Source organism: Apium graveolens, chromosome 1, assembly GCF_009905375.1.
Source record: "Apium graveolens cultivar Ventura chromosome 1, ASM990537v1, whole genome shotgun sequence".
Classification (NCBI taxonomy): domain Eukaryota; kingdom Viridiplantae; phylum Streptophyta; class Magnoliopsida; order Apiales; family Apiaceae; genus Apium; species Apium graveolens.
Genome location: NC_133647.1, coordinates 62,453,904 through 62,472,304, shown reverse-complemented (window position 1 = coordinate 62,472,304; position 18,401 = coordinate 62,453,904). Strand labels below are relative to the sequence as shown.

Sequence of the window (18,401 nt, the reverse complement as noted above, 5' to 3'; positions counted from 1 at the left end):
TCATGCCTCAGAGAAAGTGTGAAGAAGCTTGGAGTTAAATAAATCTGTTCTGAGAAAAATATTCTAAGTCAAGAAATCTACAAGTCACAGATCAAGTCATATAGAGAAGTCATTTGAGAACTCCAAAATGACTTATCGATAAGTCAAAAATTAGCTTATAGAGAAGTCTCAGAGATATCGACAAGCCAAATGAAGATATGAAGATTGGAGATATCAACAAGTCATTTCTGCAATAAGGAATTCAGAGATATCGACAAGACAAATTGAAGATGTGAAGATTGGAGATATCGACAAGTCAAACTCTCATTAGAGATCTCAGAAATATCGATAAGTCAATATGCCAATAGAGATTTCAGAGATATCAACAAGTCTTTTCTACATGCAGAAATTTAGAGATCTCGAAAAGCCAAATTTTATTATAGAGAACTCAGAAACTTCGATAAGTCAAAACAACTATAGAGAAATAAGAGATCTCGATAAGTCAATATACTTATCGAGATGTCGAGTTCTCTACATAACAAACTGGAGATCTCGATGTAAAACTCAAAGTACAGAATGCAGACCAGTTAAAGATCCAAGATTATCAATCAACAAAAAAATCAATCATTAATTTGAAAAGTCTACAAAAATCAGTTTGAATAGTACAAGATCAAAGGCCAAGATTAACTGACAAAGTAAAGTCACAAACATGCACAATTTGCAAAGATACACTAATCCAGAAATAGAAAGTTTTAGTTAACTTAAAGTAGGGTTTAGTACATGCTATTGCATGCTGTGTAAAACCTGTGTTTACTGTTCTATAAAGTAAACACTGAATGTTTTATTTTAGGAGTAACAAATAGATTTATAATTCTTGTAACTCTCTCAAGAATGAAGCTGAGTTCTTTATCAAAAAGAACCCAAAAATTTGTAGCAAGACATAGTTGATTTTTAATATAAAATTAAGTAAATTTTGAAGATAGTGTGTTCATGTGCATGTTTTATTATTTCTGTTAAAACACTTTATCTCTACAAGTTAGATTACTTTGTTCACCACATCCATAACAGTTAAAAAAGCTTAAAATAAATCCAAAGCACATTCCCCCGTGTGTTGTATTCATTACCTAACAATAGAACACCTTAGTAGTCGCACCTGAAAAACAAACAAACAAATTAACTCATATCGTAAAATACTAAGAATATATATGTATTATATGATAGATAAAATATAAATCTAACCAAAGAGAAACTTTTAGTTAGATACCTCACTAAAATATATAAATTAAATATTTGATTAAAATGTAATTAATCACTCAATAAAAATAATCATGCAAAAATTATCTATACATAAACGACACAAATCGTCATTAGACAATAAAATCATACCTCAAAAAGGCCATACAAGGCTACTTCACACGGTCAAAAGCCATTTTAAACGGCACATTAAAAAATATTTGACATAAAATTGTTAGAATAGATTGATGGCAACACATATAAGATTCAAATTACGAATTGTAAGGAACTGTTTTAAGCATGCATGAGTTAGCATCCCTACACGCCCCCATCATCCGGTCAAAAGCTATCGAAATAGCACTATCTATTTGCATGAGATTGTTTGTATGAGCATAGGTAAGAATAAATTGAAGTATACTTACAAACTTTGTTAGGTACATAACATGTCTATACCAGCACAACTCACCTACTTAAAATACGAACTAGTGATAGGTGTCTATGTCTTGTTTGTCTTCGGGTGTTGGCTCTCATTACCACAATTATTGAAGGAATGGCCCTAAATTTCACCGGCGCGATGAGATGGCCTTTTGTACCACTTGAAAACGCAAAATAAATTTGCGTTTCGGAAGTCTGAAGAGAAACGCAATATTTTGTTGCGTTAACATTGAAACCAATTTATAAATATTGTTGCAAATTATGAAAACAATTTATAAGTTTATTGTAAACGCAATTTAAAAATTCGTTAACATGGAAACGCAATTGTAATTTACGTTGTACTTCTAAATTTTAATTTAAAATAGTTTATAAAACTGCAAAAAAGAAAACGCAAATTTAGTTTGCGTTGTACTAAATAAATAAATAAAAGAGTTTTTTCAATGAGGAAACGCAATTTCAAATTTCGTTTTATGTAAAACGCAAATTAAAATCGCGTTGCTATGCTGGGAACAAGTACAGAGTATGTGTTGTTCAGGGTTAATTTAGTAAAGTTATGAAAACGCAATAAGTTTCGACGTTTACAAATGAGAGAAAGGGCCACTTGGACTAGGCGGTGTGATTTCGGGCCTTTTACCCGAAATCTGTGAGATTTCGGGCCTTTATTCTTTATCTTCTAGATAGCTCAATATGTTATAAGAGTTTAAGGATCTTTATGCAAAAGTCTTGTGCATAATAGTTTTTTTTTTTTTTTTGACTAATTTTGGCTTATAGCCTTACAAATGAGTATCTGTTCTCAACAATTCTCGGGGTGAGCCAGGATCGAACCCAGGATCTGGGACGACAGAGGATAATAAGATTGTTCAAGCAACAAATTGAAGTAAGAAGACTTTTGAAGTCAATAAGTTGCAGGAATTTTTCAAAGTTAAATATCGTGAAGTCTAGAAGAGATATATAGTGAATTCTATTAAAGCCATATAATGAAATCTATTGTTCAATTAATATTGTGCACATCCTATCTTTAGCTGTGCGAAACAAAGAACATATTTTTTGTAATATTTTCCCTGTCTGTAAATTAAACTAAAAAACTATTCTTGAAAAAAAGCCGATAAAAATACATATTTTTTTGGAGTTGTAGTATCGATTTCTTTATGTTTTATATAAAGTAAATTGACCTAAACCCTTCAATATTTTACATGTTTTATACCTTTGTAACTTGTTTCTTTATATCTTATATAAAGTAAATTGATCTAAACCGTTCCGTATTTTACATGCTTTATATCTACGTAGCTTATTTCATTTTGTAGTTTTTCATGTTTCAAAAACAGTCACAAAAGTTTTGAACTAGTCAACCCTTCGAATTTTTAAATCCGTGTTTTCTAATAAAATTTTATATTAAGATTTTTTGTTGACCTAATACTATTCTTTTCTTTATTTAGCTTTTATGTGATTGGATATGATGGTTTTAACGATGGTCGATGAAATGACATATTAAAATCTATGATTGCTAAGAATGTTATGCATTTGAAATATTTTATCCTAGTATAACACAGTTAGATATATTTGAATAAATAAACGTTGTTTGTTAAAATCAATTCGTTATCAAAAGTTGCACGGTAATATATAATGGTTGGATTTCTTTTCTCTCTTTCATATCTATATTATACTATAATATAATAATTAAAATATGGTATATTTTGCTTGAACAGTTATTTCTATATTTTAATTATTAAAAATAAATAATCTTATATAAATGTTAAACTACTAGATATAAATGTTGAATAGTCTTATCATAATAAATTACATCTACAGTTTCTTCCTAATTTTTCTTTTTTATTTTTATTATAAATCTATAATTATTATATATTTACATAAATATATTAAAATTATTATATGATAGAATAAACAATATTTTAAAATTATTTGAATATTAACAAACCCGTGCATCGCAAGAGATTTAAGATAGTACTTTATTATATATATATATATATTATTTATGAACTTATAAAAAAATAAATTGAAATTTCACCCATTTTTATTGTTTCAATTTCAAATTTATATAAGAACATAACATAAGCAACGTTATTTGTTTGACAAAATATGTAGGTAGAAAATAATTTTTTCAGAAAATATTATTCATAATATATTCAGATCCCATTAAATCAAATTATTAAGAAAAATAAATCATTTGAAAATATATATTAAAATTGTCAAATAATTTTTATTTAAAGTCGTCTTTGTTTAGCTTTCTATTTTCTTTAAAGACAAATATACATGGGGTACCAATTTACGTATATGCACAACTAATTTAGGACTTTTTGATTTTGTTCCTCCACCTTGTTTGCGCCAACGTGGAGATAATCCTAGGGATTAACAAATTAATTCGATTTGAAAAATATTGATCTGAAATTTATAATTTATCGAACCCGATTTTTTGGATTTGAGTTTGGATTTAATTTTAGACCCAAAAAAATTTCGAATTTGAATTTGGATATTAGATTTACTGCCCGATCCGAAATCCGAAATCTGATCCAAAACCAAAACCCGAAAAATACCTGAAATATATACATATAATATAAATTATATCGTACATTAAATATATTCTAATACATATTATATGTAATATTTTTAGACATAAACATTATATATTGCACATTTTCATCTTGATAATGTGAATGTCATTAATCATAACATTTCAATATTATTAGTTTTTATGAAAAGAAATTCAATTTTTAATAATCCTACAAAAGAAAGGTGGATTGGGTTAGGTTTCAAGGTCATGCTTAGTATTTTAAAAAGTGGAAAATTGGAATTGTCCGGTGGAGGGATAGTTTAGTTATTTAATCGAATTAATTAATCGGAGTATTAATCGGAAACAATTTATTTAAGAAATAATAATAAATAATTCTATTTAAATGTCACTTACCTTCCATAAGATTTACAAAAATAAAATAACATATCATTAATTCATTATTGATTTTTAAATGATAAAATTTATAAAAAAATCATCATTACTAGTTCATAATTAATATTTAAATGGTTTATAATAATTAGTTATTACTAGCTATTCATTGGTCACTACTCGGTAGTTACAAAATTACTACCTACTTGTTGACTACTAATATATATAAGTTCCGTCTTACGAGCGGTTAATATAATTTACTAGCATTTCTGATCATCTTCAAACACAAATTCATCATTAATATAATTTAATATTAATTATTAAAAATTAAATTTTAATTATTATTTTCAAAAAACTTCAATTTTCACTTTAAAAATATATTTTTTTATTAATTTCCAACTTTAACCGATTCGATCGATTAGAGTCAAAAATCGATCGAATCGGTCAAAGTTGGAAATTAGTAAAAAAATATCATAGTAAAATAATATCATAGTATAATACTAAGGAATTGTTATTTTCATAACATTTTGTTATTTAAAGATAAAAAAAGTATTTTTTTTTCAAGAATTGTTAATTATGCATTCAGGAGACGCATGTCTTTTCACTCAGTTCCTCTGTCAATAAAAAAATACCTCTTCAGATAACATTTCACCTAACACTAAACTTACAAATTTGCTTCGTAAAAAGGCAAATGAAGCGGATTATTATGTGCAAAATTATATATACGCAGTTACACACCCGTTCAAAATCACTGTACGCTTTTTTTTTGGTTTTCATGAATAAAGTTGATCGCTCCTTAAAAATAATGCATTACACAAAGTACTACGAAAATTATTTTTAAAAATTTCAACAATTAAAGCAAGTGTCCTCATGATGTATTTAACATGAGTTTCACCGTATTAACATTTTCTTTTCATGCAATTATGATATCTATGTTTTGAATCATTATTTTATTGGTAGAGTAGTGCTCAATAAAAAATAGAGAAGAAAATTTAAAAAAAAAAAAAATTACGAGACAAATATTCTAAAGGCAATCAGTGATAAGAGAAATTTTGTTTCGCTTTTTCTTGTTTACATTTCTTCCTCCAAACATCACGTCAACAAGGTGATCATGGAATTTTATTATTTTTTTAAAAATGGTGATCAAGAGAATATAACCAAAGAATTATGTATAAAAGAAAAATTACTTCAACGAGAAATATCAAGTACAGTAGGATGGTAAATGTGTCGTCGTCTACGGATTTCTTGAATAGGTTTAAATTTGGTGTCACAATAGAGGAGTGCTAGGTAACTCGAATTCGTTCCGAAATATTTTCTTAAATAATGTGATATGATATTGATCATGTTTTAACTTATGGAAGCATATATATATGCATACGAGATTCCATTTTATTGTCAGAAAAATTATCAACTAAGCACGCATTAGCATTTGAAAATAATTTTGTGAACTGTTACGGGTATGGGGAGGGATTCCATGGTTTCTCATTAAAGTATCATCTGTCTACTTTTTTTACTTGCCTCTTTCAAATTTTCACTATCATTTCACAATCAATTTAATTATAAAACTCTCATTAAAAAATTTGAACTCCTCGAATATGTATCTAAATCAAAGGGAGGGATTCCATCGTTTCTCATTAAAGTATCATCTTCTGTCTACTTTTTTTACTTGCCTCTTTCAAATTTTCACGATCATTTCACGATCAATTTAATTATAAAACTCTCATTAAAAAATTTGGACTCCTCGAATATATATCTAAATCAAAGGGAGGGATTCCATGGTTTCTCATTAAAGTATCATCTTCTGTCTACTTTTTTTACTTGCCTCTTTCAAATTTTCACTATCATTTCACGATCAATTTAATTATAAAACTCTCATTAAAAGATTTGGACTCCTCGAATATGTATCTAAATCAAAAAAGGGTGGTGGCCCTAAATGTCACTTGGGGGTTAAAAATGGTCATAAATGTCACTTCAAAACGGTATATCGTGTATCGTTTATGTAAAACACCTAAAACGGAACTTCGTGTAACGTTTTGGCATTTTGAATTTTTTTTTATACGCAAAACGGTAGATGAAGTTCTGTTTTGGTACAAAACGCTATATGATGTACCGTTTTGAGCCAAAACGCTACTTCAACCAACGTTTTGCAAATTATAAAAAATTTTAAAAAAAAATTAAAGTACCAAAACAGAACATTATGCCGTTTTGAAGTGACATTTTGGGTCATTTTCAAAAATGACATTTTAGACCATTTAACACTCAAAAGTGACATTTTGGTCCATTGTTCATCAAAAAATAGCCTAAGCAAGTTCACACGTAATTTAAAATCCAGATCAATCTCAGAGTCTTTGTTCAAGATAATACATACAATACGCATATAAAAGACCTGTATCCAAGTTATAAAAAACGGAGTTTACACAATAACACAGATCTAACTGCCACAGATCTCAAACATTTGTTAAAAAATCTACATATGGAGGACACGTTGTTGAATCACACAAGAGTCGAGGCCATCATATGAGTATATTGAGCCATATTTTCTCCTTATATTGTGGTATTTAAACAATTTTATTTTACCAAATTGTAGTACTTTAGACCAGCACCTAACGGAAACAGAGATCACAGAGAGAAAATAAAATAAAATAAGGGGACCATATTTGACAGAAAGAGAAATATATTAGTTAATAGTACAAAACTGACAACTATGGAGCAAAATAAAATGATATAAAAAAGAACGCAATAATTCACACAAATCTTCCAAAATGATAGTACTATTTTTAGAATAAATATGTGAGTTGCCAGTCTGGTGAAACACCCCCACAGCTTTTACTAGAATCCAAAACCTAACGAACATTATAGAGGTCACTACCACTCTTCTATTCTTATTTCTTAGAGCTAACTGACAAATTGGGTTACTTAACAAACAAATTTCCAGTGATTTATATGGGAAAATTTTAATATTTATACTCTACAAAAACTGTTGTGCTCAGTTCCTGACCCCCAAAGATTTAAACCGAAAGCTGACACAGGATAAAATCTGCCCTGATTTTAGGGCCTTTTCTCTAATCAAGCATCCAACCAGTGCCTACAAAGTACGTAGTGGAAGAATAGAACAAATAGCATAATGAAATACACTAGGTGGGTAGTGTGTGATAGTGATACTACTACTATTTTTTTCACTTAAAAGTTTGATTCACAATAAGGGTCCCCATTTGCTTTCAACTCCTTTGAAATAGAAACCTCAAATACACTAGTCCTCCCACTAGCACAAAAGACTTTTTTCTAAGGGCCCCCACAAACCCTTTATTTGCTTTTGCTCCCATCTCCATTCTCCCCCCTTCCTCTCAAATATGTAGAAGCAATATGTATGTGCCTAAAGTTTCAATACTGGAGAAGGTTTGAACCTATGGCATCTTAATTTGCTCCATGGTCCTACCAGCAAGAACCGGATTTAAGTGAGAAACAAAAATATAATTTCAACAAGGTAGTACAAATTTGGGCGGTAGAATCAAGAGTATACAAAGTCACACGAAAAGTGTGAATGAACATCATTTATAACAAGAACCCAACATGCAAGTTAAAGATAACAAAATCCACAGGACGAGTCATCTTGGTGATTATAAGGTCCTACCATGTTTTCATTGCTAAACAGCTAGCAAAAAAGAAGAGTGGCTCATTTGAGGTCAAACAATATACAGTTAAGTAAATCCACAAACATCATTGTCTCTTGGGTAATATGGGTAGGGCTATTTGTAACTAGCCGAGAGACCACTTCTGACCTGACATCAATGGAAGGGTGTCATTTGCTTCACACAATACTAGAAGATCATGCAATCTTCTGTACTTCAGTTCAAGAATTTAACCAAGAAGATCTTTAATATTTCATGGGGAACCCGTCAAGGTGGAACCAGACAAGGTCTCATCTTTAGGAAAACCAAAATCCACAAATAGACCCTGTAGGATTAATCAAGAGAAAAAAATTGGTAATAAATATTGGGTAAATTCCGTCAGTATATATGCTAACATACCATTGCATCGTTGATTGCACAAGCCACACAATAGTGCTCCTGTACGTTAATAATTCATAAGGAGAAACATTAGAACAGTATACAAATTTGGAGATATAATAACCTAATATGTGAGAAATACTAAAGACTTATTTTAACTATTTTAAGCAATCAGGTAAAAACCAGTCCTAGAAGTCATCTCTTGAGATTTATTACATCACTAAACTAATTGCAAGCAAAATAAAAACATGTCATTCGCCAGTTTCCCTCACTTGAAAGTCAGATTACGATCCCTACAAGAACGCTTACGTATTTTTGTTCAAAGATCAATGATCTAATCGTATAACTATAAGCAAGTACTAGTGTCACACACTTGCACAAAACCCAGCATTTGTTGATAAAATTACATAAACATTCTGAACTGTAAAATGAATGAATGCAGGAACCGAGAGCTAAGGTACTATCATACTTAGAACGTGTCCAAGAGTCGCATGTCTTCTTGAGTTGAATTTTAATCTTTACTGCAATGTTTGTCTTCTTTACTTAAGAACCATTGTTAATTTTTACTCGCTGTCACAATTTAGAAGTCATATTGACATCTTTCAGTTGGATACAATCTTGATATAATTGATGCATTTTAAATGTACACTTGGAGTAAGCACGAAAAAGACCACTATTTACAGATGATTTTAAAAGAATATGCTTCTCAAACTGTAATGGATCCCATACACTTTACATAATTAAACTGACATTGAAGTTGAAGCAACTTCTCCATAGAAAGTACAATATTTTCATACCAATGGGCGACATTGTTGCTAATTCTCCCAAATCATGTTATAGAAGATTTTCAGTATTAAACACCAGAACATTAAGATTTTTTTTATTTCTTTTCTATACTGGCTATTAAATTCATAGAGCAATAATTACCTGCATCATGTGCCATTCTTCAAATTCATCAAACAGCTCCAATCTTTCTATCCTGATCATTTGAACATGGACATGATTACCTTTCTCAAAAGTATGTTATGCCAGAGACATGATTTAGGAGAATTTTTTTATTTTTTTTTAAAAAGAAGAAGATGCCAATCATGCAACAAAGTAAATAGGAGCAGAAAAGTCGAAAGAATATCTGGGAAGGCATCGGTCTTTATTCTTACAAGGAGAAAGTCTGAAATCTATAAAGTGCAATCACATTAACGTTACAAACAAGACCAAGGAATTTAGAAAACTACGCATTCTTATCGAATACAGTCACAAAGGTTCTCTTAGGTAATTTAATATGCCTCCTCCACGCGATGATAAAATTTTGAATTATTAACATACAACTCCTCGTTTTTAAAGACAACTGTTTATTCTAATATATAGTTCCTTGAAGCAAGAGGAGGAGTTTCATTTACGCAATTGTGAAAAGGATTAGTATTAAGAAGTAAATATTGATTAGAAGTACCTATTATTAGAATTAGTTTTAGGGTTCCACTCCAATACAAGGAGATGTAATCGTTTATTATTTTGACAGCTTATTTAATTTGATCATCAAGTCGAGTTAGAGAATTTATCTTTCCTTTATTGGGCTGCGACTTGCGATCCATCATATTTTCGCCCTCCGGAGCTGTAACATAAGGGTAGTAGTTCTGTTATTAAACTTATACTTAGGGTACTCCATACCTTATCCTTGGGATAGTGAATACTTTGCAATTACTACACCCAAGCCTATCTTTTCATTGTTTTTCTATAATCCCTCCCTAGGTTTTGCTGCATCAAGTAGCCCACAAACTTGAGAGCACAAAAAAAATCAATATACAGATGACATAAACTAGTCTATACAATGAGGACCATATTATTGGTAAACATTTTAAGACTGCAAGGGTAAATAAGAACCTATGTACTTAAAGATGAATACATGATAACTGATCTTAATATTCAAAACTCTAGAGCATGGTTGGATAGCTCAATTGGTTAAGAGTTTATCATCAGCCGTCCCAGGTCCTGGGTTCGATCCTCGCTCACCCCGAGAATTTATGAGAACATATACTCATTTGTAAGGCTAGACGCCATATTTGTCAAAAAATATATATAAAACTCTAAATATTAATTTAATGCCATACTTACAACTACCATGATATCTTAACAGGCAACATGATGAAGTGAGCACATACCTTCGCTTTTCTTGAGCTTCAATAAAATTTCTATACACTTTCAGCATGTCCCAAGCAGTAGCTCTCTGCAAGCTCTCATAATTAGCATATACAAAGTTTTCTACTCGAGCATATTTACAAGAAGTACGCTTTTGAAAGACCATTATATGCATCCTATCCTCTCATGCAACAACAAAAAATCATTCTCAGGAAGTGAGGTTCAAAAGAACGAGGAACCATATCTTAAGAATTAAAAAAAAACACCATATTAATTAGCTCTTTAGTTGTAGTGGCTTAGTCAAAGGCCCACTGGCATCAAAGTCCAGAAAAGCAACATTCCAGATCATCACCCGAACCAAATCTAGTTGGAAAAATAACAAAGCCTGCCAACTAATATATTGTTTCAGCAATGATCTTCATCTAATTAAGTTGATAATATCGTTTAGCAAAAAAGAAAAAGAAAAAAAAAGTTAATAATATGATCAAAATATAGCTAGAAGAATGACGATTCTCTATTGGTACCATAATACTGTTTAAGCTTGAGCAAGTACCTGCCATCCCTGATCTAGAAAAAGTTTTTCCTTTGCACGTAAGGTTGGTGTATCATTTATGCCCAGTAGTGCACAGCCTCGACTCTGAAACAATAAAAAAGGGTCAAACACCCTATAATATCAAAATGTACAATTTTCTTAATCTATTCTCTTTGAGATCCTTGAAAACGTAAATGGTTTCACTAACACTGTCAAAAGCAAGTTGCATAGCAATAAACTAGTTAAATATATATTTGGCGTAGCCAAAACCCTCTATCATGGACTTGTATTAATTAGGCTGTACGCCTTCAGTAATATTATACTCCCTCTTCCGTAAAAAATTATCTTTAAAAAGTACATTTGCACATACATCAAATATAGAATGTCACAGATAATAGATGACTGATACGATGTACAGACTATACCTAACCCATCTTTTTTGGGACAAGAAAAAAATTCTATACTGAGCAACATTCTGAAGATAAGGGAGTACAATTCATCAACCAGTTTCATCTTTACTATGACATGATTCTGTTGCCACTTCATGCACAATGACATTTCAATCTAAGAAGAATAAGTAAAAGAAATAAACTGGAGGACAAGCGATCAGCAATTCAATAATAACATTCTAGACTAGGGAGCACATAGTTTCTACTAAGCCTGCATCAAGGAAGTAAGAAATTATATCACCTCCAAATTCATAATCATCTGCTGACCAAAAGCATCATCCGGGTGTATCTATCAAGACAAAAAAAATGTTGACAATCAGCTGTAAGATCTAATCTATAAAACTAAGAAGGCTACTGAAAATTTTGTAACGCCTGACTGAAGTGGGAAGGAAAGCACAGGAAAAAATAGCACAAGAAAGAATAAAAGGAGGATGTCACTATCAAGAAGTTGCAACAACCTGCTCATACAAGAAAAATATTGCTGTAGAAAATGTTTTTGAAGCCCAACCAACTAGACTGCGACTTGATTCTGGATCCAAGTATATTAAAACGCATTCTGCAATTATAAATGTTGGCAAGCTGATAGCAACATCAGATTGAAGCAGCTAAATCATTCCTTCAGCACTATGTTGAAATATTTGCATTAAAAAGCTTTATCATGAAACAGAACGAGAGTGTAAACAAAAATACAGAACAGCCCAATATACAAGCGAGGTTCTATAGGAAATAGTACTATACAAATAAAAAAAAATTAGGATCTGATCTCCTAAAACAGATACAATAACAGATGTTTTCCCGTCTCCAATTGAAAAATGGAAGATTACATCTAATGAATTGTCACAAATATAATTGTCCTTAATATTTCTTTATGCAGGTGCTTTAGTGTGATAAATGATATTGCACTTTGTAATATATTGTAAGACAGGAGTTTTTACTGAAAGTCGATTCACTTTCCTACTCTTATTTTTTTTTCACCAACTTTCCTAAATAATAACAGGTTTTCAAAAGAAAAGGAAGTAGTTCTACTTTATTTGGACTAGGTTTGTAAATTTGGTAGTAAACTGCAGATTATGTTCCCACGCCCAAATACTTTGGTAGTAAATAGATTTGATTTTAATCAAGGAACTTGTCTCCAAAACATATCACCCACATTAAATTACAAAGATTAAAAATTCAATACTAACACAAAAATAATATCAAGACCATCAAATTTTATGGTAAATGTGAAGACGCTTTAATAGGCATAATGCCATATTATTGCTGAAAAAATACCATGTTTTATTGCTTTAGGAGAATTTTACTCGAGCCCAAATTCACTTCAAGTTTGACAATACCTTTGCACATGTCTCTTCCAAAGATGAAATCAGTATTTATATCAGATTTTGGTTTCAAGATTTTGTTTTGTTGTGTCAAAACAATATTATTAACTACTCCTATGCAATAGCAAACTAAAAAGGTACTCGGAATTTTAATCATTAGAGTACTAGTGTACTACTAAAGAATGATTTGCCGATATTGCAAGTTCAAATGACTTTAAATGTGACCGTAGCACATACCTTGGGTCTAAAGAAGCCAATTTTAAGATATGGTCTAACTTATCAATGTCACGCAAATCAACAGGAAGTAGCTTATAGTGATCACCGAGTACTTCTCCTTGCTCTGCATGCATATAGGCCAAACTTAGTAGTACAATAGTGAATTTAAGTTAAGTGATGCTTTAGAAAGGATACAAGAACCGTAATCATTTGATCCATTTCTACCCTCGTAGATATGTACTTATGCAGAAAGCAGAACTTGTTGAGTATTTACCAAAGGTATAATACAATTATCATAGAATCTCTTTCTACATTTTGAGTACAGTTTTGGGATCTAAAGACGAAGTAACAATAAGCCAATGAAATTACCGATATGGCAGTAACTAAAATTTTAACATGCGTCAATCCCCCACAACAGAGAATGCTATCACATTGAATTGGCATTCCTTTGAAAACACACCGTCACATCTTGAGCCATTTACCATGATATTAACGCACACAAAAACTCGCATATATCTGAAGAAAGGTTGGATCATTGTGAATGACGTTGGGGGGTATTTGGATTGTTTATGGGAATGGGTCATAGGAATGAAAGGAAATGGAATGGGGGTACATAGGATTCGGAATGATTTGGAATTCCAAGAATTGTGCAGGGAATGATATACGCGGATAATAAGAATGAGGTTCCAATTTCCAATCATTAAATTGCTCAGCCAAACACTAACACACTGGATTGAGAATCCGATTCACGTTAATCGGTTTAATTTACCATAAAGCAAACGTCTACGAGGAAGTGGATACATGTCAAAAGAGGAATGATATAAAGGCGAGGAAAAAAGGCACCAAAAGATGCCATTGCAACTAGAAAGACAACAAATAGATTTGAAGCCCGACACCACAATTTTCTCACCCAGGTAGAACATACCGAATGTAGTAGCTCTGTAAAACTATCATAGACGACTAGACGCACTAATACTACAATTTACACTACAGTAACAGTTAGGGAAATAAAGATTCCATGCCTGTAACTATTGACTAATGAGTATAAGATGGCGACAACACAATAAAACAAGATATGCACGCCTAAAACATAAACAGCACAACAACCCACAACCAAAAATTTTATCATGCGGTACTGACAATATTTAACCATGCAAAAACACCATAATATCCAGAAATAAAAAAGTATACTGATTGTCTGGTTTAATCAGGTAGTCAGCTCAGGCACTGTTATTATAATACAGACTGCACCGCAGCAACAAAGAAGCTCTTGAAGCATTTGGCACTAGACAAGGAACCAAAAAACCGGCTGCTCGGAAGTAGATACGATTGACCGAGTTACCAAAAACACTACACACACCTGGTGAATATGTATATGCTAAATAAAAAAAGAGTATATCAAGAAAGTAACTGGAAAACTATCACGTACCGGTTTAGAGTAAAATGACGGCAGCGAAAAAGATACTATTCCAAAAATTATCAACCAGGAAAAGGGCAGTATTGAACACATACAATGTTTACTGTGTTCAAAGGAAGTACTGATGTGATCAAGGTCAAAATTGTACTTTCAATTTCAAAAATCATGTCCATACTGTACATTAAGACTCATCTATGATAAAACTCCAAATTCACGTAGGAGAAAAGAAAATAAAATCCGACAAACTTTCTAAATATTACTAACTAAAGAATTATATGAGTAAAATACCATTATGACAGTAAATTTCAAACAACAGAGTAAACTACATGCAATACTAACATTATGGACCCAGAAAACATCTAAAACAATAAACTTCCTCATCAATTCATAGAAATATTATCAAAATACCTCGAGAAATTGACGCTGATCCACCAACTTTGTCTCTTAACTGTGTACAGCTTTCAATAAGAGCTGCCTTCTTACAAGTCACCTAACAAAAAAAGTCTAAGTTTAACTTCCTTGCAAGAATGAGAAGGAAAAAAATTGAACTGAAGATACAACCTAAATTTTTTATATTTTCTTGCAACATGTGCGAGTGGGCAACTTAGATCTGTTAGTGGTAATACAGAAAAATACTTACTTATTGAAATTGAAACTTAAATGCTGAACATGAAAAGTGAACAAAAAGGTTGTACCTCCTTAAAATCGAGTTCCACGTACAGATGTGGTGCTTTACCATCATCCTGTTAAAGATATTCAGAATACCAAATTTTTTATGCAGTCCAATAATTTACACAAGATGTGGACAAATATAATGCTGAACAGGTATAGTTCTCATTGATGCTTAGATATACAAACTGACAATTGACTCCAGACAGTAGATGAACATATAAATTATAAAGCATGTGACAGCTAATATTTTGTGCAGTTTGACGGTGATTATAAATAGAGAAGGCGGAAAGTAATTGTAAGATAGAAACTAAACAATGTGGCAACTTCCTCTCATGCACTCTTCTTAAATGTAAAAAAGAAAGAGACTATCACATATAAAGTTCTTCCATGTGCTCTTAACTTGAGAGGAACCGAAAGAAAATAACTAACTTTTACAATTATTGCTTCCTCCCGTAGTCTGATGTGAATGAAGACAAATATATAGAGACAATCGAGGGGTTCTCAAGGCACTAAAAGGAAACTAATGAACTCACTCTCTCCTACCAAACCATCACACTTTTTTACGGGAAATTTTCGAGAAAAAAATAAGGGCAGTTTTGTTTTCCTTTCTCTCCTGAACACCAAGGAAAACTGCAACAGAAATTTCTCTTCTTTCCATTTTATTTCTCTCCTAAATTAAAGTTTAAAACTTGGCTTACTGGATCCCGTTACAAGATGACCAAATTCTTTCAAAGCTCATAAAGTTAATACCTCAACCCAATAATAGTCTTGATCGGAGATTACTAGCAGTTGATGACTTGATGCAGGCATAAAGCATACAGAACAATTCATGCCAGCAAAGAACCTAAAACCTTCTTTAAATAGATGGGGTAGCTTGGATAATTTTCATAATTATGTTTGAATTAATCAAGGAGTGGAATCAGTACCAACTGGAGCAAACTGAGAGAAACTTCTCACATTTGGCGAAATCAATTGCAGAAAATAAGTTATTGTAGAAATTGGTAGGACACAGTAATCACATTATTTTAACAATACAAGCCTTTTGATCCCGATAATGTGCTTCTCCAACATAATGATGTAAGGTGAGGAGTCGAATCAATATTAAAGTATACTTGACAGGTTTTTGCACAATAGACATGTTATTGGGTAGCTTCTATGATTCAAGGTACCATAAGAGTTTTAACATATACAATTTCAAGTACGCAGCCACATATTCTCTCTTTCAAGGCTTAAATATTAAAATAACCTTGACTATCCAAGTTGTGGTTTTCAGATTTCACGTAACGAACCTTAATACTTGTATTACAACCTTCTGAACATTAACCATTTGAGAATTATAATCCTTCGAAAGAAGGGTAGTACTGGAAAACGAATCAGAAAAAATGAAAAGAAAGGAGAGATAGTGTCCTTGATTGGAGACAGAAACTCGGAGTCTTCTACCACCAAATAGTTAGTTCTACAATTTCTCTCACTAAAACCTTTAAAAGTGGACTAGCGAAAGATAGTGTTTACGTAAGATTATATCCTATACTGAGAAACAAGAAAAATGGTTAACAATGACACACATATATATCATACTTGGTACATTAAATTTTCACTGATTTTCAGGTGTCAGCCAACCTCCCTCACATGTGTCCAATGGGGAAACAAATGATTATGTGAATTACTTGAGATGTCAAGGTATAAAGGGTTTAAAGTTTAGATGGTCGCACGAAATATACACAAAAAGAAGTACAGACCAAAAGAAACTATGACCTGCAAATTAAAGAAGGTTGTATCGAAGCCAGCTCCAAGCGACAATATCTGTTTCCTTGTATGGCTTCCATCACCATTCAATTCACAAATCAGAAACTGATATAGAAGCTTCCGAAAAGCAGCCCAACGCGCAAAATAACCTTAAGATTTCATATTTAATAATGAAAAACACAAGGGAAAGTGACATTATATGATTAAGAAGTTGAAATATAAATCACAGATATGAAAGAGAAAGCTAAATTTAATTTTCGTGAGAAAAGAATACAAACCACGATTAATTATGGGAGATCTCCTTATAGGCCTTTTAACAAACAAATGAATATAGTCATCTTTCATGTATCCTTTCTTGATGCAAGATCTACAGAAAAACAAAAGAAAAATTATTGGTAGATAAAAATGAAGAAATAGCAAGAGACGAACATAATACAGCCTCCACCGCATAAAAATTACTTAAACGCCTTTGAATTGATAAAAATGGCTAATGGTGGCTTTGGGTCGGGTCAAATCCTTCCAAAACACACTCGAAAAATCACTATCCTCCCTCTGGTCAACTAATTTGATTCCCTATTCTCCACCCTGTAGTTTAACTTACAGTTTACTAGCGGAAGCATCGTCGTTGGTGGCCTGAACAGCTGCTCTGTTGCTGCCAGATTCGCCGCCCATTTTGCCCCTCTTTTCCTTATTGCAAAACCCGATTCACTTCCTATCTTACTTCTCCATTTACATATAACTTCAAATATACTATCGTAGTAACATTTTTAATTGCCTTTTCTTTTTTATTAATAAAAATTTTGTGGTGGCCATAAATCTCCTAAAAATTTGGTCATGCTCTTTTTAAAGGGGAACGGTTTGTTGTAGACCGTTTTATAACAAACGTATTTATAGCCGTTGGATGGGGACGGACCGTGGAAAATTTCCGCTGTTGGTACGGAGTAATCGCTGAAATTTTCCGCGGTTGGTAATCTTACCCCCTTATCCCAACAACCCAACAGCCCCCCTATACCACACAAAAAATAGTTTTTTCCACAACAAAAATTCACTCTCCAAATGACCAAATTAGGCGATTTTGGAGCATTTTCATCAAGAAATCCAAGTAGTTTTATCAACTCAAGGTATATTTCTTGTCTTAAATTTTACATTTTCATGGCGGATAAATTATTTGCTCGTATGTTTCGTCATAAACATCAAAATGAAAAAAAAGAGGCTATTGATCATAGTTTACATCTTGATGATTTAAATACTAGTGAAGAACTTAAAACCCCTGTATATGTTGAAGATAATGATTTTGTAGATAGAAATGAGGAATTTATTAATTTAGATGACGATTTGGTTGATGTTGAAGATGAAAATGATGA

At 31.7% G+C, this 18,401-nt stretch overlaps 1 protein-coding gene across 3 annotated transcripts; it reads right to left on the bottom strand.

Annotated features, from left to right (window-relative positions):
- Positions 1-8,015: 8,015 nt before the first annotated feature.
- Positions 8,016-17,796, bottom strand: LOC141664075 (leucine carboxyl methyltransferase 1 homolog). 3 transcript variants are annotated; one of them, XM_074469938.1, is made up of 13 exons: positions 17,639-17,796; positions 17,316-17,404; positions 17,047-17,186; positions 15,315-15,362; positions 15,028-15,109; positions 13,224-13,326; positions 12,126-12,246; positions 11,909-11,956; positions 11,240-11,323; positions 10,710-10,774; positions 9,481-9,532; positions 8,575-8,613; positions 8,016-8,500 (listed from the first exon to the last, which is right to left on the bottom strand). In XM_074469938.1, exons 1-13 carry the CDS (start codon positions 17,707-17,709, stop codon positions 8,429-8,431), a joined length of 1,014 nt encoding a protein of 337 aa, XP_074326039.1. In that variant the 5' UTR covers positions 17,710-17,796; the 3' UTR covers positions 8,016-8,428. The 3 variants fall into 3 exon arrangements, with proteins under 3 accessions (XP_074326039.1, XP_074326057.1, XP_074326047.1); XM_074469956.1 differs by lacking the exons at positions 8,016-8,500; positions 8,575-8,613; positions 9,481-9,532; positions 10,710-10,774 and adding an exon at positions 10,953-11,078; XM_074469946.1 differs by lacking the exons at positions 8,016-8,500; positions 8,575-8,613; positions 9,481-9,532; positions 10,710-10,774 and adding an exon at positions 10,953-11,071.
- Between the last annotated feature and the right edge of the window lie 605 nt (positions 17,797-18,401).

Excerpts from the sequence above, each read along its gene's own strand:
- LOC141664075 (XM_074469938.1), bottom strand. The coding sequence starts at position 17,709 with ATGGGCGGCGAATCTGGCAGCAACAGAGCAGCTGTTCAGGCCACCAAC. Across the intron at positions 11,957-12,125 it reads TATTTTTCTTGTATGAGCAG|ATACACCCGGATGATGCTTT; the intron begins GTTGTTGCAACT and ends TTGTCTTGATAG. Across the intron at positions 8,614-9,480 it reads AAGAATGGCACATGATGCAG|GAGCACTATTGTGTGGCTTG; the intron begins GTAATTATTGCT and ends ATTAACGTACAG.